This window comes from Hermetia illucens, chromosome 2 (assembly GCF_905115235.1).
Source record: "Hermetia illucens chromosome 2, iHerIll2.2.curated.20191125, whole genome shotgun sequence".
Classification (NCBI taxonomy): domain Eukaryota; kingdom Metazoa; phylum Arthropoda; class Insecta; order Diptera; family Stratiomyidae; genus Hermetia; species Hermetia illucens.
In genome coordinates this window covers 115,560,630-115,586,892 of record NC_051850.1, presented here as the reverse complement: position 1 = coordinate 115,586,892, position 26,263 = coordinate 115,560,630, and the positions used below count along the sequence as shown (strand labels likewise).

At 42.5% G+C, this 26,263-nt stretch overlaps 3 protein-coding genes across 3 annotated transcripts in view; 1 reads left to right on the top strand and 2 right to left on the bottom strand.

Moving 5' to 3' along the window:
- Positions 1–26,263, bottom strand: part of LOC119648539 (serine protease 53-like) — a 41,909-nt gene that overhangs the window by 8,655 nt on the left and 6,991 nt on the right. The window contains exons 5-7 of the mRNA XM_038050306.1: positions 7,177–7,619; positions 7,014–7,112; positions 6,751–6,956 (exon numbers count right to left, since the gene is read on the bottom strand). Of these exons, the coding sequence (XP_037906234.1) occupies positions 6,751–6,956; positions 7,014–7,112; positions 7,177–7,619 (748 nt within the window). The remainder of the gene's footprint in view (positions 1–6,750; positions 6,957–7,013; positions 7,113–7,176; positions 7,620–26,263) is intronic.
- LOC119648173 (brachyurin-like) lies at positions 6,563–7,641 on the bottom strand. Its single transcript, XM_038049753.1, has 3 exons — positions 7,177–7,641; positions 7,014–7,112; positions 6,563–6,956 (listed from the first exon to the last, which is right to left on the bottom strand). Exons 1-3 carry the CDS (start codon positions 7,610–7,612, stop codon positions 6,631–6,633), a joined length of 861 nt encoding a protein of 286 aa, XP_037905681.1. The 5' UTR covers positions 7,613–7,641; the 3' UTR covers positions 6,563–6,630.
- LOC119648174 (brachyurin-like) lies at positions 18,549–26,263 on the top strand. Its single transcript, XM_038049754.1, has 4 exons — positions 18,549–18,836; positions 20,172–20,344; positions 20,404–20,502; positions 25,651–26,263. Exons 1-4 carry the CDS (start codon positions 18,574–18,576, stop codon positions 25,965–25,967), a joined length of 852 nt encoding a protein of 283 aa, XP_037905682.1. The 5' UTR covers positions 18,549–18,573; the 3' UTR covers positions 25,968–26,263.

The window sequence follows — 26,263 nt, the reverse complement described above, 5'->3', positions numbered from 1 at the left end:
TCCAAAACTGGTGCTCTTTCTGGTCGACGTATCAACGAATGTCTCAAATCTAAAATTTACCGCAATGTCGTTCGCCCTGTCGCGCTTTATGGTTCTGATTGTTGGCCGACTATAAACAACGGCGTCTTGCGATATTGGAGACGAAGATGTTGCGTTGGACTTGTGGCGCGGCATGCCTTGAATACGTCTGAAATGGGGATATCCGCGATCAATATTGGGTTGAATTGGGTTGAATTACGAGAGTGGCTTCTTCGATGGTACGGTCACATAATCGCACTAACGAAAATTCACTTGCCAAGATTGGTCTGAACATTTAAGCAACTATGGCTTGATAGTCTGGATGGGGTTTAAAAGCCTCGCTATTGCATCCAGATCAGGCCTTTGGCAGAACGAAATGGTGCAATCGATCACGGCGAGTCGACCCCGCTTGTGAACGGGACAAAGCAAGAGGAAAAAAGAAATTTCTCTTTCATGATATATCCTGTTTAAAAGTTCTATGTTCTTATCTATTGCACTTCACGATTCTTATGTTAGGTGGTTCATGATGCATAACACATTTATACAGGGTGCGGCAGCATAACTTCCTTTTTTAAAATGCGCGCCACTCAGTTAGTTGATGTCATAGCGGAGCGCTAGTGGTCTCGTTTAAGAGGGGATACTGTAAAGTTTTGTCCCGTTCAGGTTTACTTTTCAAGCGGATGTTCGGTTATTGCAACACAGCGTGCATTTCGGAATCGCTTTAATTTAGCCCCGTTGGCTCCCGTCCCAGACCGCAAATCAATTCAGACAAACTGTAAGTGCGACAAAGGAGGGAGGAAGAACTGGAGTCCCTTGGCCCGTTAGATCACCTGAGAACATTGAAGCAGTGAGAGCGTCAATGTTGCGATCGCCACGGCGTTCTGCGCGCAAACACGCATCTGCCCTTGGACTATCCGATCGTTCTGTGAGAAGAATTCTTCGTGATGATCTTCATTTTCATCCCCATAAGATGGCGATAGTGCAGGAACTTTCAGAACGTGACTTCAATTCTCGGATGAACGCGTGTGAGCTTCTTCTTGATGTCGTTCCTGAGGGTGCTATTGTTTTTTTTAGCGGTGAAGCCCATTTTCATTTGTGTGGGTCGGTTAACAAACAAAACATGCGCTACTGGGCTGACACCAACCCTCGAGAATTGCATCAAAAGCCTTTGCATTCACCCAAAGTCACAGTGTGGTGTGCAATTTCCTCAGCTGGAATTATTGGTCCCTGGTTTTTTGAGGAAAATGAGGTTACAGTGACAGTGAATTCGGACCGGTATGTAAACATGCTACAGAATTTTTTTTTGCCAGGGCTGGAAAATTTGGATTTGGGGGACACTTGGTTCCAACAAGACGTGCAACAGCACACACTTCAAGAGCATCGATGGCTGTTTTGAGGGAACACTTTCCAGAGCGCCTCATCTCAATTAGAGGCGATTTGGAATGGCCGGCACGCTCTCCCGATCTGTCCCCTTGTGATTTTTTTCAATGGAGTTTTTTGAAATCCCGTGTTTATGTGAACCGTCCAAGAACCCTACAAGATTTGAAGACCAACGTCCAAGAAGAAATTGCCAACATAACACCTGCTATGCTAACAAGAGTCAAGACAAACGCCAGGAATCGGTTTACGCAATGTATGGAGAATGGGGGACGTCACCTAACAGATTTGATCTTCAAAACAATGTGAATAAAAACTTTAGACATGTACCTACATTATAAATAATATAAATAAATATTTTCCGATGCATACAATAGTTTTTATTGAGTTTTGAAAAAAGAAAGTTAAGCTGCCGCACCCTGTACTTATTTAAAAACTTGGTAGCGAATAGAAAATATTTCTAGTTTTTTGTCTAAATTTTGCACGCAAAGAAACACAATGTCAAGCAACGCAACGTAATATACACTTTCTAATATTACTTTAGCCATTAAACTATAATGTCGCTTTTCGTATTGAGAGGTGATGTTCGTGATATTACATAGTAATTGATAATTGTGATATTACATTGTAATATCATGTAATAATTACATTGTAATCACTGTTTTCGAAACATGATATAATATCACATCACTTAGTATGGTGATATTTCGTGCGTCTCTGCGTCTGGAATCGGAACCATCAGATACTTATTAACTGGGCACCAACTCGAATATTATTTGTATTCTTTTTCCAGTGGTTGGTGATCAAGACCATCTTCGTCTTTTGTTCAACTAGGTCTAGTTTGATGATCTCTAATCATGTTTTCCTGGTGCTGGTGGCCTAGGTTGTTTCACTAAGACAAATGTAGCCAAACCATTAGCAAAACAATTTATTTTCGCTCCTTCGTATCCTATTGGGCATCCCGCACCACCAAGGAGGATTCAATACGGAGTCGAAAGGATTCCTGCCGTGAAGATGTGGCTTTTAGGTCCCTAATACGTATCATATCAAAATGTCTTTTCAGTGAGGTAATTCTAGAGTCACTAGGCTATTTTAATCAATGAACTGTTACTTTATCCAAAATTTACCAAGGCAGAATTAAACGCATTTTTGACGTCCACGGCGAAACATTTGCTGCAGTACACACCTCGAGCTAGTTTCAATCCGACCAAATTGTCGCTCCAATAGGCTGGGTGTTTAAAAAGCCAGTTATGGATGACCATCGGTATCATCTTCCCCATAGTGTCTACAAGCTAGATTGGGCAGTACGACGATAGGTATCCGGTGGCTCATTGGGTTTCGATTGCGAAACTAGTCTCCGCTTCGCTGATAAATCCGTCGGGCCTGATCTTCCATGCGAGTTTAATTGAATTGCATTTAAACCGGGAGCTAAATTATTCCCGGCTCCCGTGAATCGTCGTTGACTTTGTTCTCACAAAGCTAGCTCCTAAAAATGCCATTGTTTCTTGTATGGCTTGGTTTCTGCATGCCCATGTCGTCGCGTTTCCAGATGCGTCTTTCACCCATATAGCACTACCGTATTTTCGATAAGGTTCGCAGATTGTAGTGCCGCCCTTTCCACCATCCTTCTTTATGCACAACATTCATCGTGGATCTCGAATCCTTAAAGAGGTGGCCCTCTTCTCCACATTTTCTGCACCTTCTCGATCTATTGTGTTGACTAGTGCATTCTACATCAAATTGACCAAAATCGGGGCATCTAAAATATCTGTTGAGTAACACTTGTTCCATAAGTTGGGGCATGACCCAGCTTATTCATCGGTAAGCTAAGCTTTCTTCTTCTTCTCTATCTCACTTTTTTCTATTCCGCTAGCTTAAATTGTTCCCTCAGGATAATACAGATATTCGTCCGTCATCGAACCTCGTCTAGGTTCTTGCATTTGATTACTATCTTTTGCTTTCGTGCTTTCACTTCTGCTTGCGCGAAAACTATCCGTGGACTTCTCGTTGAATTCATTTAGCTCTAAGGAATCTAATTTCCTTTTCTAGGTTCGCCTGATATCAATCACCCTACTACTCATCTAAGTCTGTCAATTCTGTATGTGCCTTCACTTCCTGAGTGATATCGGCATTAGACATATCTCTCAAAAATCTTCAAAATAATGATTATTTCCGGATAGATTTTCTTTTTCACGCTTTGCCACTTTTTGCCTCTCTTTGTTCATTCCTCGCATTTGTAAACTGCCAATGTTGAGACCGTAATCGAGGAACTACCAACTTTCCCCGGAACTTTCGAAGGGACAGCTTCCTTCGGTAAAGAGGTTTCTATTTTCTTGACCACTTGCTGCACACCAAACGGTTCACTAATATTACCCCACTCCTCCTTTCTTACCCACTTTATGTTGAGGAGGTGTCACCTGCGTTTCCCGCTTGACTTTGCCATATAGTGCTTAGCCGTTTTTATCCCTTATTGCCAAAATATTATATATAGTCCTTTATTAGAATCTTATTCTTGTGGTGAATTTTCCGCTTCTCCGTGATAGTTTTACAGAGTCGATTTATATGTTAGTGAACGAATCGTCGTTCTTGATTGCTGTCTTCTGCTTTTATCTTTTACAACAGGAGCATTAATGTCAATCCCCGATTAGCCGTACTCCTTTTCGAGTCCCGCGACGAATCTTGACCGTGGAGTGGTAACGTTGTGGTTGGTGGTGATCTTCTAGGCTTAGAGCTCTTACGAAAAGGATTCGGTGTGTACCTCGTTCCTACTCTACTATTATCTCTTGTAGATGCCACAGAACCCAAGTTTCTCACTACTGAAGTACTGCGGTCATTGGATTTCGACGATTAGGAGTACTAGGTTTGCTTAAAAAAATATCCTTTCTTATCCTCCATATTTGGTTTGATTTCCGGATATTCTCCACAAAACCATGTTTTATTTACGGATGGACATTTGCTGGCATCTAAACGACCTTGTATAAGCTTGCTTCCTGATGCGTACAAGTACATGCCCAATATGTTGGATTTTTACACACTTAAACCAACCCAACTTCTTCCCTTACGTGGAACTCCAATAAGGCATTACATCACATGGCGGAATAAGCTTGGCCTCCTTTCTCCTCAACGCGGCATACATAATCACGCTTTCATGGTCTCTCGCAGTTTGCCCTAGATAGATCCGATCGAGGAGTTGGCCGCATCCCAACCTGACATGTTAGCATTCTTCGCAACAGCTTTTGAGGGACCACCAGCTTTCCTAGAGTCCTCTTTAGGTAACTATTTGTGGAAAAGAATACGTGCTCTGATCCTCTGGGACTTGAGGCCTCTAGTTTAAACCTGTACAGGTACTGCCGAGATCCATGCTCGGTGAGAAACTGAGTAAGATTATAATTGACTTCACCGTGCCGTTTTTCCATCCACTCCATGATGGTAGGGATCAGCCTGTGTGTTCACAGACCCTTCTCCGATCATTCTCAATGCTTTCGGCGCTTTTCATCTGCGATAAAGTAGCGATTGTTTTCTCACCGTATATATTCCTCATTTCATCTGCCAAGATGTCAATCGACATCATTCCTGAGTTGACGAATACTGCACCACCTTAGACAGTCCTGAAAGCAGGGCATACCTTTAGGGCCGTCTTTTCTATACACTGGGTACAATTTATGAGCATTAACTGAATTCTACAATGCTTTTTCCCAAACTCGAGCTGACCACCCAGGCTGTAAGCAACATAGAACTATATCTCTCCTCCAGTATTACCCCTGCTAGGGCCATACTTGCAGTGCTTTGTCACCAACATACTGCACTTGTTGCTTATAACTGAGATTCGCGCCCATCATTATTTCTAAATATTTTATGGTTGGCTTGGTTGTGATGATGTGATTTCCAATTGGAATGCGGACAACATGTTTTTTACGGGGTTTGGTGATCGTCGAGCTGCTTTGCAACCACAACCAACGTTATGTTGTCAGCGAAAACTACCACCGTGGATTCCTCCGTAAACGCAATATAAAGCACATCATTGTACAACATTTTTCACTGCAGAGGATTCTTTACGGACCCCTTACTCCTGGGGCCCGTCATTGGTGCTATACCTGGGCTTCAATTTTTGTAAATAGCTAACGACAACAGCAGTGAGGTAGGCAGCAATACCAGTGTCCGCAAGGGATTGGGTGCCAATTAGCCGAATCGAAAGCATTTCTCACGTCCAGAGTCACCACCATGTAATATTTGCTGGTACTTCCCTTTCCGTGAATTATATCTTCGGCGAACCCAATAAGCAATTTGATGGCATCAATGACTGATTTGGCTCTATAAAATCTATACTGTCGATATGAAAGTCCTCCTTGGTTGTCGACACCAGGAAGTAATCTATCGTAAGTTACGCCACAGTGTCCAGAAGACATATGTGTCTGTATGAGGATGGTTCACTGGAGGTCTACCATTCTCAGGCAGCAGTGCATTTTCTGCTTCCAAATTGCAGGAAATGTTTCCCCAGACAACCACGCTTCAAAAAACTCGGCGAACATATCTCGTCAGGACTGCACAAGCTTAAGGGTCCTATTCGATATCTCGTGCTTACTTGTTTCACTGTGGCCTATTCTACCAGCACAGATTTTCAGCAACTCTTCTATGGTGACTGCAGGAATCGCCGTCACATTCACAGGTCGGTGGAAGCGATCAGTGCTCTTCTCTGGTGGTGTAATAACCCCTGGATGATTTCCAACAAAAGGATAGGGCACGTGATCTCTGAATAATAGCATATTACTTAATTTATTAGTACTATATTTTTTTAGATATTGACTGGAAACCTCTCTTGAATTAATTATAGAATCATAATTTTTCAGTAATATAGGCTACAGCATGGTACCGCAAAGTTTGATGAGAATCGCAATATTATTAACAAAGCTGTTATAGGACAAAGTTGTGTCTTTTGTGACATTTATTGCAATCCAGGACCGAATGTCAGTATCACAATGAAGTGAACGGTCTGATATACTAAATACGAAAGGATTACAAGTTAGGTGTAAATGGGACAAATATAAACTCAAAATATTCTTATATAGGAAATACACATAACCTTTCATACCTGAAGCACCGAGTTTCTGACTTATTTCGGAGTGGAGCCAATTAAATCATTGGACTTTTAAACAAGAAAATTAATAGATACGATGTTTCTAGCTTTTGTATTTATTGAATATGAAATGTTTGTATAAATGCCAGTTATAGATATATTTATGGTTTAATTACAATATTACTGTTTTCTTCTATCCAATCTAAAAAGGATGTAACTCGTGTGAATACTGAGGGCCATCCAGAAACCACGCACCCAATATCGCTAACGAATGATGTTACCCCTATAACTATCTGACGACCATTCTCGTCGGTGTATCTCAAGGGACCACCGGAATCTCCGTTGCACACGCCATCTCGAAGGCCAGTGTAGGTGCAGATATTCGAGGCTGTGACCACTTCATAATTGGCATAGAAGTGCTGACAGATTCTTTGACTTTCAACGATGACGTTCATGTACTTCATGACAGGAGAGATTACTTGTTCATCTGTAAATGTAATCAGAATAATTGAGCTTTTGGATATGTGGGTCTTCATCTACTTACCGTCAGAATAACGGCCCCAGCCCGAAGAAACCACTATTTTTCCTTCGAAATTTATGTTGGCGTCCGAGCGGGTCGGCAGAGGTAGAGTTTGAATTTTGTCTGAAACATTAGTAGTTGACAATAGAGGCATAGTCCTTAAAATGTCTAAAATGAAAAGTTGTACCGGTCAAAGTGACTTTCTCGTTAAATTTGAGCAAAGCTATATCATTGACAAGTGATCTCGAGTCATATCCTTTGTGAGGAATGAAGTTCTCTTTAGGTACGATGACAGATATACGGCCCTCCTCTTCGAGGTTATAGATATCATAAGCTCCCAAGTGAACCTCAATATGACTAGCGCCGGTGATGAGCACACAATGAGCAGCGGTCATAGTGTAATCTACGGCAATCAATGTTCCACCGCATGTTGAAAAGCCGGGACGATCTGTGACGTTGATCCTGAGGGCTGCTTGGTAGGGAAACTGTCCTGGACTGGATACTTCACCACCAATAATACGACTCTCTGGTGGGGTATTTAAGTGTTGCTTGTTAACCGAGTATGCTGTGGTGGAAGCAACCACGAGCAGGATAAGCACAGAAACACCCGTTGACCACTTCATGGTTCGACTGAGAATAATTGCTCAGAGCAGATGAAATTTTATCAAAATTGCGTGTTTGTGTAATGAGGTAATCATGTGAAAAATTAATTAATAACAGATTTGATATCTTATCGGAGTTTCCCTCTTTGATGCGATATTCCTGTAACTTTGAACTACATTAAACACTCAATTATTAATCTAATCTAATGGTATTAGAACGATGTGTCACAATTTTTATGGTGCCAAGGTGAAAACGATCTTTTAAAATGCTTCAGGGCCCATTCTCGATAAAAGTTGGTTAGTGATGTATGTAGTTACGTAACAGTGATATATGTAGTTACGTAACAGAATCTTAGACACTTGGACAACGGACTTGCAGCCCGTCATCCACAAGTAACTGACTATGCTTTTAAAACCTAGAATGATAAACAGCTTAACGGAACTGGTACTATTAAAAGACTAAAAGTTAGGTTAGTCACAGCTAAAGGAACTCAAGTCTAGGCCCATTGTACTATCCTCTAAAATCGCCTACTGAATGGCCACCTGCATTCACCTCTAATCTGAGAACATATTCTAGTGACAGAAAGTGCGCAGATTCTGAGGTATTTTCTTCTGAGATCTCAGTAAGCCAGGCAGCTGCATATGAATCCCAGATTCGGCATCTCTCTTCCTCGGCATTCGCTATATATAGCCACCAACTAATTTTTTCTATGCTGTTGTTTAATAAGGAGTATCCTGTGCACGGCCTGAGAGAGTTCGGTATCCCGACGAAATTGATAAGACTGACTAGGCTGACCTTGACCAATGTGCGAGACCAGATAAAAGCAGTAGGATCACTCTCAAGACCATTCGAGATCAACAACGGTCTACGAAAAGGGGATGCCCTATCATGCGTCCCTTTTAACCTGGCCCTAGAGAAAGTGATTCGTGATGCTTACCGTCAGATGCTGAGGTAAATGCAAGGGGTGCCTGAGATGGAGCGATGGCGAAGGTGAGGATGCCAGACAGCTTTTAGGGATATCGAATTGGTGAACCTCGGGGCAAAACCGGGATGTCTGGAGCTCCTTATTGAGGCAGGCCTAAACCGAATACCGATTGTTGCGTCGTTGTAATGATGATCCTGTTAAAAGACCTGCTAGTGTTTTCATGTCCCACTTCTTAAGGGTCAACAAAAATACTGCTCAAGCGGTCCCGGGTTCTATTATAAGATTTTCGCCTGCGACTGGAATTCAAATTTCTCCATTCGGTTGCGTGAATCCTTACAATTTCCCCCTTCAGAGAAGACTTCACAGTGGGCAGATACTAAATGCTTGCTGTCGACATTAGGAATCTAGATCTTGGTGAGTCACTTCGTAAGCTTTCTCATTACCAGCGATGTTCGAGTGCCCTGGCACCCACGTAAGGAAAGCTTTGTTCAGTCCGCCTAATTTCAACAACAACTGGTGGCAATTCAACACATACTGGTTTGATTTGTTGTTGCTATTCAATGCTGATAGCTCTGCCCGACCGTCAGAACAAATTCCGATGGTGCGACCATTTTTGTCGCCACGGCCACATCCGAAATGAGGACATGCGCCATCGGTATGGCGTTGCATCGATCGTAGAAAAATCGCGAGAGAGGCGTGGTAAGACATGTAATTCAATTGACGAAAAGTCAATATTGGTCTGAACATCAAAGTCTATGGGAAATGAGAAAAAAGCCGGCCGAAATAAGGTTGGCTTGATACACTATATGGTGGTTTGAGGGCCTTGCGACTCCATTAAGATCAGGCATATGACCGAGTAAAATGGCGCAACCGATCAAGACGAGTCCACCCCGATTCTGAACGGGATAAAGGGTGAAGAAAAAGAAGAAGGTCTCCGACTGGAATATGGTCGCCATTTTTTCGAGAGGCTGGGCCAGTTTCCCAATCAGATTTTTTGAGACCTTCCTCTGCCAGATCCATCTTCCACGACCGAACAATTGTTAGTGAAAATTATTATTTCCGTAATTTCAAAATATTCGTGACCATTTATCGACCATTCTTCTCTTTGGCTGATTATGACTGAGTATGTCCTTTTAAAAACAAATATAGAAACCATATAATTGATAAGCATTGAAGCCACCAGATGTTTGCCAAGAAATTTCCAAATGGATGCATGACCGTATGATTGGTCGCTTTTTCATGGTATAAAGGGTATATACGTCATTAGGTGCTTTCTGTTTCAATTTCAAATGAAAGAGCGGTAGATTTAGTGCACCTGTGTACCTCCCGCTCTATAAAAGTAGATACGCAGTAACCAGTCAAGGTTGCAAAGTCGGCAGTTTAGTATTTCCTGTTCACTCCTTGATTATGCTTCGGGTGTGATAAGCTCACAGCAGCGAGACAAACACAGGACGAACACGGACACCCATGACGGCTGGGATTGGAACCCAGAGCAACGAGATTGGGAGGATAACGTTCTACCCACTCAGCCATAGTGCCGTCGTTTGCTGAAACCGATTAGCCAAAACATTTTTTAAAAATATTGTGCATTCGCTCAAGGATAAGAGTGGTCAGTGCACTACTAGGAAGGAATAAGTTACATTAGTGAAGTCTGGTATTAAGTAGATGCCACCCTATCTCAGAACGAAAGTATGTGGCTTTTGCTTTTCATCAGAGCTTTCTGAGCCACTTTGTACCGTTTCTAGCTAACGGCTGAATCAGGGTTTAAAAGTCGATCCTTTGTTAAATTCGACTTCCCCCAAGGAAGGCTACTCTTCTTTGGTATATTGAGTGGACGGCTCCCTTCGAAAGCTTCAATCATACACGTTGTGATCATCTGGGTTGCTTCCGCAATTCCAACAATGGATTTGGTGCGTCTCCAGGGATCGTAACTCAGGCGCCCAATTCTATTTTGTACGTCGCCCAATCGAGGTAGATCAATACTTATTATGAAATCAATCCGCCTGTGCGAGAGCGCGATATCGTTTAATACACTGAATTTCGCAATGTCAGAGGGTGCTACAGTGAGGTCGATGACCTCTCACCTCATTGAGGTTGAAGAAAGTCGGGTAATTATTCAAATTGAGGATATTCACTTCGGTTGCTACCAGGTAATCTAATAGTGTCGATTCTCTTGCGTTGATACTGAAAAATATATGGTGGGCATTGACACCACATCCTGCTATTAACCCCATGCCTTTATTTTTGGCCTGTTGGATGTTCTACTTGGAATTTCATCCTCGTTATAGGGAAAATAAGCAGAAAATTCTCCTTATCTCTTTGTTGCTTTTTTGTGATTAAAATTTAAGCCCGTGATTTCCTTGATTTCTATGAGGTAAATAAATGTCTTGTGGCTATTGATCTAACGACTGATTAGTGCAGTGGCCGCTTTACAATACCCTAAATTTATTTGAGGAATATGGCGCCTCATCTACGCTTCAGATAAAAATGCCGTGGGCGGCAACTCTTAGGAGCTGATACTTGTACCGTAACTGTTCCATGTTCGTAGTAGAGCCAGTATCCGGTTCATGATCGTCGATAGTAATGAACATTCCTGGTCTGTAAGCTCCCCCTCTTGCTAGAGTAAGTGGTAGTAGATGCGAATCTGATTATGGTTTTCAACTGACGGATATTTCAAGCCCAATCAGATTTAGGAGTTATTTCCGGGATATGTGTTCAAAGAGAGGCGCCGTCATCAGTCTCGAAAAGGATCACCATCTAATGGTTACTTGCATGGTACACCAGCCATTTCTCGCAGGGTTAGAGGTTTCGGGGTAGGTAGTAGCTTACATAATCCTGGAACGCATCAAGGAATATCTCGAAAATTGTCGTTCTACACATTAATAGATCCACTTTCGCTGTCTTGTCTAAAATCAGAAAATGCAGCCATTACCATGGAGATATGTCATTGAGGTCATTGGTCTGATATGATTTCGAACAAACGGCTTGGTCGGCACATTGGCCAGTTACCCGTGGATTAGATTGTGAGGAAACAGACGAATGTACAGATTTAGTGTGCCCACTACAAAGAGAACGAGAGATAGTTGCCCGTGAAGAACGTCAACGCACCTTTACCAAGTGGCAACTTTCTTGTCAAAATGAGCCAATAGCCATATAGATTTCGCGGCTCATCGACAATTTAGACCCGTGGTTGCACCGAACGCACGCTGAGATTGATTACTTCTTTACCCAACTTCTAAGCGGGCATGGAGGTTTTCAGTCTTACCTGCACAGGATTGGGAAGGCGCGATCTCCTGATTGTGTGTTCTGCAATGGAGTAGCGGACGACGCTGAACACACCTTTTTCTCTTGCGAGAGGTGCGACGGCTTTCGTCCGCAGCATTATGACATTGTCAGAGAGATGCTGAAGAGCGCTGGCAGCTGGAATCGTATTAAGCATTATGTTCGAACTCTTCTTATTGCGAAGAAGATTGAACTCGACCAGCGGACGGATCGGACGGTAAGGGGTTTCCTGAAATGACAACTCCCTCCCCCCTCCCCTCCCTTTGATGGAAGGAATTCCCTGACTTGAAGGCTCCCTAAGCCGGGAGAGCGGGAGGGCTAGCCCTAAGTAATGTGTCCAGGCTAGTTCTCTGATGATAGGGAGGCGTTTAGTTGGTAGTCTGACAGCGTACTGTTGTCGGAGTCGAACACTAACACGAAATGACAACTCCCTCCCCCCTCCCCTCCCTTTGATGGAAGGAATTCCCTGACTTGAAGGCTCCCTAAGCCGGGAGAGCGGGAGGGCTAGCCCTAAGTAATGTGTCCAGGCTAGTTCTCTGATGATAGGGAGGCGTTTAGTTGGTAGTCTGACAGCGTACTGTTGTCGGAGTCGAACACTTTGTGCGTAAACGCATGCATCTACCCTACTCCCAAAAAGAAAAAAAAAACGACCAAGAGAACAGGTTCAGGCCTGGTTAGTATGGAGTTTGTCCTTCAATCCAATATGCCTGAAAGATGTCGGTGTTTGTCCTGGGGTACGGCATCACTCCATCTTTGGCAGTGTCTGCCACGTCTTCTTTTTTTACCGTGGATACTGCCTTTATAGACTTTCCGGGCTGGATCATCTTCACCTATTCGTACCCACCGGAACCTATTGAGCCAGATTTTATCCACAACTAGACAGTCGTTGTATCGCTCGCTCCTATCTTTATTGTTTTCATTTGATACTGTTGGTTTTTTCGCCTTGTCTACTTTGGTGTGCAATTCAATACCGATGGTTGCCTGCTCGATCTGGGACTATTGCAAGTGAACAGAATATAATACAAAAACGGAACCCTTGGAGAACGGACGGGATAAAAGTTCAACAAACTCCTTGGCAATAAAGTGCAGCTCTATAGAAGACCGAATACTCTTTTGGTGATAGAAGATTGAGTGGAAACTCAGAATCGCACTATGAAGAAATTTGTCTATTATGTGAGTTCAAAGGGGAAAACAGTACACTGGCGGAACTGAGAACTGCCAAGACGCAGGAGACTAACTAGTAAAAATGAAGACTTGTTAAACTTCCGGAATTCGCAGTGCGAATATAAGAGTTTCCTAAAACGGTCGAAACGAGACACAGCATACGGTTAGAAGCTGGAAGGTGAAAGAGATACTTCAAGGCTGTGCAGAATCCCTAGAAAGGAAGAACCGGCCAAGTTGGACCCTGTTAAAAAACCGGATGGAACTTTCACGAACTCCAGAGTTGAGTGCGTAAAGGCTCCTTTGGAAGTACATCATCCGGGAGAGCAGATGACAGAAGTGAAAGGGAGAGAATTGGCAATTTCTGCAAATCCTTCAACACGATAGTTTTGCCAGAGAAATTGGGACACTCAGAGTCAGAGTGATGGTTACCATTGAAAAGGGGAGAGAGCTGCTACACCGTTTTTTGAACACTTCAAAGCGCCTGGCATGGATGGTATCTATCCAACGGTGCTAAAGGAGAGTATTGACCCCTTAGAGCAACTTCTAAGAAATATTTTTCGAGAATGTCTTGCTCTGGGCTACATGCCTTCCTTTTGGCAGAAAGTTACCGAAACCTGCGAAAGGTGACTATTCAAATCCAAAGAACTTCAGGTAAATCAGCTTAACATCATTTACGCTGAAATGTCTGGAGACGTTGGTTCACGAGAAGACGCTAAGGTCGCACCAACTAAGTGAAAACCTATATGCTTACCAGCGTGGAAAGTCCTGTGAGTCTGCTCTGCACTGTTTGGTTTGAAAGATAAAGGACGCAACTATGAAAGGCGAGTACGGGATGAGAGTGTTTGTGGATACTGAAGGGGCGTTTGACTGTGGGCCTTTCCAGGAGCTTTGTGATGCTCCCAGAGCGCTTGGTGTTGATGAAATTTTAATTAAGTGCGTGTTGATCGCTATCTAATAACGGAGGCGACGAAAGGCTGCTTCCATGGAGCTGTGGGATCGCGCTTCTGTTGAGTCAATACGCGTGCGAGCCTATGCGGATGACGTGGCTGCGCTAGTTGTTGGTCGATATCTCGGAGTGTTATGTAGAAATGTACAACGTGCCGTTGATTTGATTGACAGTTGGTACCTCAGACATGGACTTTCAGTTAACCCAAGTGAAACCACAATGGTGTTATTTGCAAAAAGGAAGAAACTGAATGGTCTTTGCCGTCTAGAGATGACGGGTGCAATTTATACGATTTTCGGAAACTACATAAAATTTCTTATAAATGGATATTTTTTCAATTGCAAAGGTTATCAATTCTTTGTAAATTGATGTTTATCTAACTTTCAATAGGCATTATTGTAATTTTAAACTTATAAATCTTCAAAGTTGATAAAAGATGCCTCATTTTGTTAGCTTTCAAATGACATGTAAAAATGATAGGCATAGTTATCTAACATTTACTAATATTCCGCATTAAATGCGAGAAAACGAGGTCTTGATATGCAGCAAATTCAAATTTGCTATTCCTTTGGGACAACATCCAGCGATCTTTCAGGCTAAAGTGTATGCGATCCTAAGGGCAGCAACCTTGGTGATTAACGAGCGGTTGAAGGGCAATCGTATCGCAATTGGTACCGATAATGAAGCTGCTCAATGCAGGCATTCAGTTAAGTAGAAATCGACTGAACTGTCTTTCTAGACTCAATACGGTAGAACTACTCGGGGTACCTGGCAATTGTGGTGTAGTGGGAAATGAAATCTTGGATGATTTGGCAAAGGGAGTTTTATTCTCTTGTTTGTCCTGACAGGAACCAGCAACTATCAAAACCTGGGAACAAGTTTCCCATAATGGTAGGTGGCAGAGGCCTAGTGATGTCAGACATAACAAGTTTTCCCTGTCAAAACCAAACAAATATACTGCAAAGTATATCTTATCTAAGAGCAAGTTGACTTACATGAGTATTGTGAGCACTTTTATTGGGCATAATTCACTAGCATATGTTCTGAATTTTCCAGGATGATACGTATCCGATATATAACGAGGAAACGGAACCCACTTAACATTTTCTTTGTGAGTGCCTCGCTTATCGACGCAGCAAGAATCAATTTTTTTGTGCTGGTATGCGTTAGTGGCAGCGGGTAGCATCACATTCACTAACCTGCGATATATAAACGAATCCGGGATATTCCGTTTGCCGGGGGAGCACTCTGAGTACTTTGTCTCGCCCCCCACACATACACATCCACACACGCAAGGGAATGAAGTTCATGGAGCTTTTATTCCTCTCAGAAAGCTAGGGCAATGTTGAGAAGAAGTGCGCTCTTACATGTTGCGTTAAGTAATGTCTAATGACGGTTCTGTAGGGATAGATCGTATTAGCGGGTCAAAGTTCTTATCCTACCTATTAACCTATACGAAATAAACAAGTCAGATAATTGGATACCTGGACATGACAATTTGAGGATTTGTTCGGACGTAGAAGCGGACAACTCATCTGCCAATTTATAAAATATTTTTGATGACCGCGCAGATCAAGAAGCAGCATTTGGGAGATTCTCATTAGCATTATATACCGGACTATATAGGATACAAATTCATCACAAAACTTATGAATTCATTGCGGATTGTCAGATTATACTAATGTAGTTTTGGCTTCATATATTTCAAAATTTACTGACAGTATAGCCCCCGACTGGTTCCCCAGCTGGCATTTAAAGTCAACCAATGAAAAAGGCTATGCACACTGCGCTTGCGAGGCAAGTTTAGAAATATAAGCCTCATAAACGTTCACGTCCTTACAGACGAGACTGCAGTGTCGGAGAAGGACACCTTCTACGAGGCAGTTGAGCGGACCCTCTAAGCTTGTCCCAAATATGATATCAAAATAATAGAGATTTCAACAGCCAAGTAGGGACGAAGGCCGTATTTAGGCAATGCGTCGGCTCCCATCGCTTACATAGGGATACCAATGATAACGCACTGCGGATTATTCAGTTAGCAGTATCGCACGAAATGGTTTGCGCGGGAAGCGGCCAACAAACATACGTGGTCCTCTCCAGACGGGATTATTTTCAAACAAATTGACTACGTGCTGATCGAAGGCCGCCACCTCTTAGTCTTGATGAATGTCAGAAAATATAGGGGGGGGGGGGGGCAACATACGCTCGGATCACTATCTCGTTGGCATGGTTCCCCGAGCTCGAATTAGAACACCACCTACAATCCCCTCTGACAATCAGAGAGTGAATACTGAAACCATTCACAACACAGTCCTCCGTAACACCTGTAAGGGGGAAATAATAATAATAATCGTTGGCGCAACAATCCATATTGGATCAGGGCCTTGAAGTGTGTTAGAGCACTTCATTCAATACCGTAACGGTACACTACAGTACACGGTAGGAGGCAATGTGTTCAGCATTGCGCTCGCTCGAAATTATTACCCTGATTTGACTCAGGTACCTATTCACAGCTGAGTCGACTGGTTTTTGGTCATCAAATTACGATACAAATCTTACTGCCGCCAGTGAGATTCGAGCCGCGACCTTCCGTACTATAGTCCTGTGCTCTAACCACCCAGCTATCCGGACAACAAGGGGGAAATGTTTGCCACAATAACGGATATCCTGAAGATGAAGTATCAACAAATGATCTTCACAACTACCTGAAGAACGTTATCATTGATACGGCCACAAACATATTTGGTCCAACCCGGAAGAAAAATGGGAGCAGCTGGTTCGGCGATGAATGTAAGCTAGCAATGGAACGGAAGAATGCTGCATATCGAGTAATGTTGCATTCTCAAAGAATGCGGGCTCGCGCAGATACTTATAGCGAATTCCGTGAGCGGAGAAGCGACTTCACAGACGAAAAAAGGAAGTCTGGGAGAATCAACAAGTCTGTGAACTAGAAAAGAATAGGGAGCAATCACACTAGGCGCGGAAGTTTGACCAATAAGGCAACAGGATGAAGCCCATACACCTCGATGCTCATCCTGCCGAGACAAAGAGGGAAATCTGATTTCCGACAGAATTGGCATATTGGAGCGATGGGTTGAGTATTTTGATGAACTGCTGAACAATCAAAATATCGGTAAGTTGGAGGTCCGGTCGACTGAAGACAGCGAACCAATGTTGCCACCACCAGGCATAGAAGAAACAGTCCGCGCAATCCACCGGCTTAAAAACCATAAGTCACGAAAGCATGGGACATGAATGAAATGAGGTATTATCTGTCCCGTACATAAAAAGGGGAATGTCACGCAGTGCAGCAACTGTAGAGGTATCATCATCATCAGTTGCACCATCTACCTATGACAGCATAGCCAGGATGAAACTATACCCGCCCATGGGAAAATTCGGTATCTCAACGAAATTGATAAGACTGACTAGGCTGACCCTGACCAATGTGCGAGGCCAGATAAAAGCAAAAGGATCACTCTCGAGATCATTCAACATCAACAACGGTCGAAGACAAGGGGATGCCCTATCATGCGTCCTCTTTAACCTGACCCTGGAGAAAGTGATTTGCAATACAGATGTAAATGCGAGAGACACCATGCTCTTCAAGTCCACCCAGCTACGTTGAAAATTTCTCCTAGCTAGGGTCAGCTATGACGATGAAATCCGTGTACGGTTAACAAAAGCCTATTTCAGTTTACAAAAACTGTTTCGCTCGAAACGTCTCATCATAGGGTGAAAACTCTCACTGTACAAAACAATGATGTTGTCAGTGCTTAGGTATTCCTCCGAGACCTGGGTTCTTAGTGAAAACAATTGCGAACTCTTGGCGGCTTTCAAGAGAAGAATCCTCCGAAGAATTTTTCGCACCCTACATGAGGATGGACGATTCCGTAGCCCACATAACAAAGAAATTTATGAGCGACATCATGTCCGTCTGGTTGTGGATAATATCCGGCTGAATTAGTTGCGGTGGTCGGGTCACTTAATTCGGATAGATGAGCATGATCCAGCCCAAAAAGTCTATAAGGGCAGCATCTATGGTAGAAAAAGAAGACGAGGCAGACCCTGCCTGAGATGGAGCGATGGCGTAGGACGCCAGACAGCTTTTAGGGATATCGAATTGGTGGGCCTCGACGCGAAACTGGTATGTCTGGAGTTCCTTATTAAGGAAGGCCACTTAGGTCATGGTGGACTCATGAAGCCAATAGCTTATAATGATAGTGCCGGGCGGATGTGATCTTTTAAATGGATTAAATGCTTTTTTGAGGTTACCACTGGCGGCTGAAGAATCATTACGATACACTTAATTCCTGAAAGATCTAGGTGACAGCTAGGCGAATCACAATAGAGTGTCTTTTCGTTCTTCCTTTCCAAATGAGCCGGTAAAAATGACGTCCTGACTACTTGCTACAAATTTGGGATGATAAGTGGCTAAATAGTGCAAATTTGTGTGTGTGTGTGTTCATCGTAGATTTTGAAAAATCTAGCTACACACCTATTAGACCAGCCACTTTATTAGTAGATAATTGCCGATCATAATAACAACCTAATTAAGATAAAAATTTGCAATTAATATTTATGACTTGATCAGCCCCGATGCAATAATTTTTATTAGCAATTGAAATTGTGGGTTTTGTATTAGTTGTACAAAAGTCTCCAGGATGAAGTGGCTTAGTCGAATCATTTTAGTGGTCGTGGCAATTGGGAGCAGCAGTTCTAGTGAATTAAGACTCCTTAAGAAGCAAATCGGAATTATTTCACAGCCTAAGAAAAATGGACCCATTGGAAGGATTGTTGGTGGGAATGAAGCAGCTGTTGGCCGTTTTCCATATCAGATTGCCATTATCAACGACTTTGGGGTTTTCTGCAGTGGCATATTACTGTCAGAGAATTTCGCACTTAGTGTAGCGCATTGCATTGATGGGTTAGTTGAAACTATAGCAGAAATATTAGGTTGTTGCAAATGAAATGGCTGTTTTGGTACTAAAATTTGAAACGAGTGTCAAGCTTACAAAAATTTATTTATTTAATTAAAATAAGTGCCAGTCGATTCAAAATACTTTTCCCAGCGAGATTCAAGAGCATTTATGCCAGTTTCGTAGAAGTCCAACTGTCGGGTGTTAATAAATTCGTCGAAGGCAATTTTGACAGCCTCTTCGTTCCTAAATTGTTTTCCCGGCAAAAAATGATCCAAATGCTTAAAAAAGTGGTAGTCGGTTGGCGAAAGGTCCGGTGATTATGGTGGATGAGGCAGAGTCTTCTACTGCAATTCGTTCAACTTTTGAACCATTGCTCTGGATACATGAGGTCGTGCATTGTCGTGAAGGAGTATCATACCATTTCTGTTGACTAATCTCGGCCGTTGAATACTCAATTTTTGGTGAATTTCCTCGAGTTGGGTACAGTATTTCTGTGCATTTATCGGTTCTTCAGGTTCCAAAAAAGAATAGTGGATAACTCCAGCTGTACACCACCAAACAGTCACCATTACCTTGTTCGGATGGAGGCTCGGTTTCGGCATATGGTTTGGTGGCTCATCAGCATCTAGCTTTTGTGCTGATCGGCGACGATGGTCGTATAATATCCACTTTTCATCACATGACACTATTCTGTGCAAAAAGGGATCGCTCCGGTTGCAGGTGAGTAAAGAGCTGCACACTTCCATTCGAAGCGCCATGTTTTACTCCGTAAGGGCATGCGGAACCCATTTGTCGAGCTTTTTCACCCTTCCAAGTTGTTGCAAGTTCCGGGAAACTTTTGAATAATGTCTTTCACAGACTGACGTGTGTCGGATTCGACTAGCAAACGCAGCTCGTCGTTGTCAATCAATGGTCCTGGATTCCCACGTGGCTCACTTTGAAGGTTTACGTCGCTTGAAATGAATTTTTCGACCCACCGCAGTGTGGTCGTTCGCTTACCGTATTAGTTCCAAATGCGCTGTTAATGTTCTATCCACTGTTATCACAATGATGATCAAAACTCAAATCACTTCTTGATCAAATGTAGGAGTATTTATACTTCATTATTCGCCACCAACAGCGCCAGCTTGGTTTGATACAGCAAAATCGCAACTAACTTCACTTGATTGCCAAATCGGTCATTTCATATGCAACTACCTAATAGATTAGTGACTAAACAAAATGTGGGACACATGAAGGCGGATACTTTTCCTTTTCTTCCAATATGAGAAATATATTTCAATTGTTTCCAATCGCATGGAGCTTGTTTGATAACAATTTCTTTTTGTTTTCTTACTCAGAATCTTCTATATGATTGCTTACCTCGGGGTTCATAACATTCGAGAGGAGGACGAAAACTGGGTACAATGGGTTCTCCATCGTGATTCTTGCCTGCTTCACCCAGACTGGAATGCAGAAATTAGGTCCAATGATATTGCTCTAATCGAGTTTCCTGAGCCCATCGAATTGAATAGTAATTTAATCGCATTTGAATTTAGGAACGTCTTCATTTGTGGAATTGTGGACTTACAGGTTATATAAACCCTATTGCATTACCATCCCGCCAGGATCAAAAGGTAGATTATTCCAGTGAATATGTAACGATTTCGGGGTGGGGGTATGATGACGATGGTAAGTAATGATTTTTAATTTACATTATATTTTTTTACAATATGTTACTGCACTACTTTTGCATGACTCCCCCACCAATCATAATCCATAATAGAGCTGTTTTTCAATTTAGGGTGATTATAACTCTCGTGAAAAAAAATCAAGCTGTAATGTGGAAAGAACGAAATAACAGCTGAGGATATAGGCTATCGAGCAAGGACTTGTAGCTCAAAGCAGTCAGACTTCCTTCCTTGTAGATAACTAAGGGCACTACCCCGATTTTTCCCATTATAGTTTAGGGGGCAATGTTGCATTGGAAACTATACTAATATTTTCAAGGTCTTCCTTTAAAGGGACAGGAAAAATTCAGTTCTACTGGCGTCATGTTCTTCCAGAAAGATTTTCGCCTGTTGAATGAGTTCAATTTCCTTTATTCGATGGTGAGCAACCTTGCAACTTTGCCCTTGAGAGTATTCTTATCAGTGGATGACTTGATGCGGAAAGTTAGCTCTGGAGCCATTAGCGAACCAATTGATCACCCCTTCATTACTGATGATGCCCAAGCGACCTTGTATTGACATCAGTAATGTTTTTTTGAGTTGAGTGAGTTTAAGTAGAATCTGGTACCTCACATCAACAGGCTATGGTGTTTTTGTTTAATGCTAATAATGCTAACGAATTATCGAAATAGATTCAAACGATGCGATCCTCCCATGCTTATCTTCTCCGCTAGGAGAACGCTCGCCATATTTGTTTATGTCTGTAACAGACCATTGTTAGCTTCAATGAAAATATTCCGCAGTCTGATCTTCCATTATGGCTACCTTGAACATTATTTTACAGATTTATTTCACGAATGAAAGGTTTCTTTTGGTAGTAGATATGATATTGGTTGAAAAGAACCAAGACAGGACTCATTTCCAGAAATACCCAACTGGAAAGTCTAGTTTAATTGATGGTGACGCAACTTCCAATATGTAATTCCCATTTCGATGTCTGGTACTTGAATAAATAAGATATATAAGATAATAGTATACTATTATTTTTAAATTGAGTGGGAAACCCACTCGAAAATTATCCTAGTAACCGGATTATCACGGCGAATAATACTGAAAAGTTTCTTGGAAATCCTACTAATACTAACAAAGTAATAGTCGGTAAAATTTGCTGGGTCGAGTCGTTTCTGACGGCTACCGCAAGGGGCGCTCTCTTGAATTGGGAGCCGATTTCTGACAGACTTCTGACTGCAAGATTCCGGTCCACATTAAGGAGCGTCCCAACTGCACAGTGCTACGCACCACTGGGTATAGTGGAGAAGGTTGCTTTCTATGAGGTGACATTGTGTTCGTGATAGTTTATCTGAACGCCTAGGTGGGATCTGACACTTTACTGAGGTATGTTATCAGGATGCACGGTCTTGGCGAGAGTAACGATAATGGTAGGAGGCTTGTGAATTCGCGCAGCTTCTATTGCCTTATCATTATCGTTCGCTATTTTTGACGGGATGGGAGAGCTATGACCTTCAATAAACAGAAGGGATGGAACGCTTTATTGACCACTTCCAGTCGTGGTAGGAATGGCACGCTGCAACACCTCAAACAGCTTTGAACTTCAAAAGTGCGCCGTGACAAAAGAGAATATGTTATTTTCCTGGTCAGGGAAACGGAAGATGCCACAGAACGCAATACTTTCAAAAGTGTATACCGCATCACAAAAGAAGTGGCATGTTGTCGTAAACCTTCGGTAAACGGTTGACTCCTCGTCAACGATAACGAGCAGTTGAAGAAGTGGAAAGGACGCTTCACGATGGTTCTGATCCGTATCACATCCTGTGAAGTTCCTCCTCTTGTGAATGAAATGTAGCTTAACCAATGCAGGAGCATGCGGACTATTCCCCAAGTAGAAGTGAAATCATTTCGGACATCAATACACTCAAACGGAGTAAAGCCGCTGGGTTTGACGGTCTCTTCGCAGAGTTATTTATCGCTGCATCTGCAGTTACTGCAGATCTGCTACTTTCGCTCGTATGGAACCTTTCCAGAGAGTGGAAGAAGGAGCTGATCGTTAAAATTTCCAAAGAAGGACACCTGTTTTGCGTGTGACAATTGGAGGGGGATCTGCGTGCTCCTTGGCGTAGCAGACCTTCTTGCGTTGATCACATCAACACAATATGGATAATTTTGGAAGACTGCGCGGAGTCTAGCTTTTCCCTTCACTCGAAAGTGAAAGCGAATAGGTCCCATATTAAGAAGACGAGTAGGTAGGTGCACTTGATGCAGAACGGTATGGAAAGAGAGTAGGCATCCCGGCCGGAGATGAATTGGACTCAAAAAGGAAAGTGTTTCTCGCATTTACATCGGCATCACAGATCCATTTACAGGACCATATTAAAAAGGATGCAAGATATAGCAGCCCTTGTCTTAAGTGGTTGTTCAGGTGAAACATCTCAAAAGTAATCCTACTGTTTTTATCTTGCCTCATTGACCAGGGTTAGCCTAGTCAGTCTAATCAGGTTTGTCGGTATACTGAATTCTCTGGTGGCTGTGTACAGTTTTACCTGGTTATGCTATCATAGATGGCCCCTTAGAATAAAAGAAGAAAGAAAACTTTTTTGAATCCTATCCCTCTTCTATGACTGATCCTCCGGTAAAAAACCCTAATCCAAAAGAATCTGTGAGTGTTTAATGACTATTCTTTGCTTTAGGTGAGAAAAATCATCAACAAAAATCCTTTTTGAGGTCAATTTCTTATCCAAATTCGGAAGACAACTCCTTAATTCTCTTTGTTTGTTCTTGGGCAGTGGAAGCCCAAGTGGCCTCGTGGTATACCATGTCCTCGAACAGTGCGCCCAGAGATGAGGCGATAAAAGTCGTAGAAATCTACATCCCTTTCACAGTTACTGTTATTGTCGCCAAGTCCATACCTCTCCTTCGCATGTCCGAGAAAGGTGTTGGGATCACCGATCATGACTAAAATATCACTTTCAGTAAACCTTTCCCACACTGCGCGCAATTGCTCGTAGGAACCATTCTTTTCTACTAAAATAAAAATTTCCGTTGGTGTGTAGTACTGCACAATTGTCACATTCCCTAATAAGAGCCGGCATTTCCGGCGGAACAGACTCCGAGGTCAATAGACTTTGCGGTCTGGAATAACTAGGCTTTCCGGAGTAAAGGAGGACGGCGCTGCGAGAGGGGGAGGGGGAGGGTGGTAGTCTATAAAGTTCTTCCCTGGATGATAAGCAAAAGAATCTACGACGTGAACTATACGATGTCATAAATGGGAAATGATGGATATCAAACCACCATTACACCGACAGTATGACAAAAAACGGTAGCCCACCATGATAGAACGTGAACTTAGTAAAACAGAGGAGAATAGTTAGCATTCTCCATAACCAAGCTTTGAAGCTTAAGTTAACTGCACGCTGATGACAGTACAAAGATGCTCAAAAGGTTCAAAAGAATAATAATAATCGTTGGCGCAACAATCCATGTTGGATCAGGGCCTTGAAGTGTGTTAGAGCATGAAAGATCACCGCGGCTTCAGCTTTCTCTGTATTGATTACATTAACACCTGCCGAATCATTGTAGAGCCATGGGTAAAGTTTGGCTCATCGCTTCATTCGCTCTTGATCGATTTCGACAGCGTGAACATTAGGTACATCTGTGTTACCCAGGAGGATCATTCCGAAAATATTATCAGTATGACATATGGCGGCGTAAAATGCCACGGAAGCAAATGCTTGTGCCGAAAACCTAGTATAGTTCAGGAGCCATAGCAAGAAGTTCATTTCTAGGAGTCAAAAGAAAGGAGAAAGAACCTCCCCCTGTGGTAAACCCTTAAAACATCCCGCCTCAATAGAGTTCCGTATGATCAGTACATGAATCTTTCCCCATTCCAACATGTGTTACCTCCCTGTTGAGTTTTTATAGTTAGTTTATAGTATGATATTATAACTCAGTGCTCTAACCACTGAGCTATTCGGACACAGTTTCTTAGTCAGCCACAAAATGAAACCTGCTGTTATCGGTTTTGAAAACATAAGCGAACGGCTATGCACTCTTCGCTTGCGAGGCAAATTTAGAAATATAAGCCTCATTAACGTTCACGCCCCTACAGAGGAGACTGCAGAGTCGGAGAAGGATACCTTCTACGAGGCAGTAGAACGAACCCTCGAAGCTTGCCCAAAAGTATCATATAAAAATCACACTTGGGGATTTTAACAGCCAAGTAGCGACGGAGCCGGACGCTGATGACTTTAAGTTATCCACCTCTGTTTCGAATCCACTGGACTGTGCTCTCCTCTAGTCCAACCTTTACTCTTTGGTCCGTTAGTGCTTGGTTAACAAGCTTGCTCTGAATGTCGGCAAGTGCAGACTCTCGCCAACATCTTTTCCCTACTCTCTTGGCGGACAACCCCTTTTACTACCAATCTTCGTTCAAGACCTGGTTGTAAAAAACTTCGTTTCAGTTCTCACTTCATTGACATCATCAACCTAGCTTCCAATGTCTGGTTTTATTCTGCGTTCCTCCTCCGACTTTACCTCAATTCAGCCCTCCTGAACACTTTTCAACTGAATATTGCTGTGTATTCTGGTCCCCCTTTCGCAATCTAGATTATCGCGCTTTAGAAGCTGCACAACGTAAATTCACCAGGATTCTCTTTTTCAAAGAGAACCTTTCCCGGGTGGACTATCCGTCACGACTCAACACCCTCAATCTCCCTCCCTGTAGGAACGCCACATATTCCTAGATATGTGTACTCTTGTCACACTTTGTAATAACCTGATGAGCTGCTCTGCCAACTCCGATATTATATTCCGTATCGCCTCTCGAGGTGCGAGACCCGAGGAGAACATTCCCTTATCCGCATGAAGGAACATCCTTGATGGCAGATTTAATACCTCCATACAGGACGGTTAGATAGATTCACAATAGATTTTACTAAGTTGGTCCATACATAGGAAGGCATGAATTTCGAAAGTGATAGAGGAAAGTGTAAAACAGAATCTTAAGCTTGCTAGTGACTTTCTTCCTTGTCAACTGATTGAGAGAGGCTCTACCTGAGCTACCAATCTTTGTTCTTGCTTAATAAAGGATTAAGGCAAACTTCAGTAAATGATTTGAGTGATATTCGGTAGTCGATTATTTCTATTATATTTTCAGATGCTTTTGGGCTAACTCCTACACTTCAGTATGTGAAACTTCGAATACTTCCTCCGGAAATTTGTCAACATTTCTATACAGAAAGGATACGAGATACGAACATTTGCACAGATACTGGATTAGGTCGAGGGATATGCAACGGAGACTCGGGCGTACCAATGGTCTACCAACGAAGTGATGGTACCTCCGTACTTATAGGAATTGGATCGTTCATAAGTCAAATGGGCTGTGCCTCTGGTTGGCCTGACGTTTTCACAAGGCTCGATCGTTATCTGGATTGGATTGAAGAAGTCACGAACATAACGATAAGCCACTGATATCGATAGAACTTATCGGTATTTTAATCTTTTTATATAAAATTGTATTTGTTACCCGGCGAGCAGTAATAAAATTCTAAATAATTGCAATTCTGTTATTGTTTAATTTATGATTTTATGGCTTTACATAAGAAGGCAATAAATTCTTTGTTTTTAGGTTTAGATTGTTCGGACGTCACATTTTCCCGGTAAAAGATGATTCTTATTTGAAAATTACGCAATATATACTGACATAATTAAAGAGAAGTTTTTAGGTATAATAAATTACTTTATTATCTGAATCATTACGTTCAGTT

Coding starts and splice junctions, on each gene's coding strand:
- LOC119648173 (XM_038049753.1), bottom strand. CDS start 7,612: ATGAAGTGGTCAACGGGTGTTTCTGTGCTTATCCTGCTCGTGGTTGCT. Junction 7,113..7,176: donor CGAGAAAGTCACTTTGACCG/GTACAACTTTTC, acceptor CTAATGTTTCAG/ACAAAATTCAAACTCTACCT. Junction 6,957..7,013: donor CTGGGGCCGTTATTCTGACG/GTAAGTAGATGA, acceptor TTACATTTACAG/ATGAACAAGTAATCTCTCCT.
- LOC119648174 (XM_038049754.1), top strand. CDS start 18,574: ATGAAGTGGCTTAGTCGAATCATTTTAGTGGTCGTGGCAATTGGGAGC. Junction 20,345..20,403: donor TGAGCCCATCGAATTGAATA/GTAATTTAATCG, acceptor GTGGACTTACAG/GTTATATAAACCCTATTGCA. Junction 20,503..25,650: donor GTGGGGGTATGATGACGATG/GTAAGTAATGAT, acceptor TTATATTTTCAG/ATGCTTTTGGGCTAACTCCT.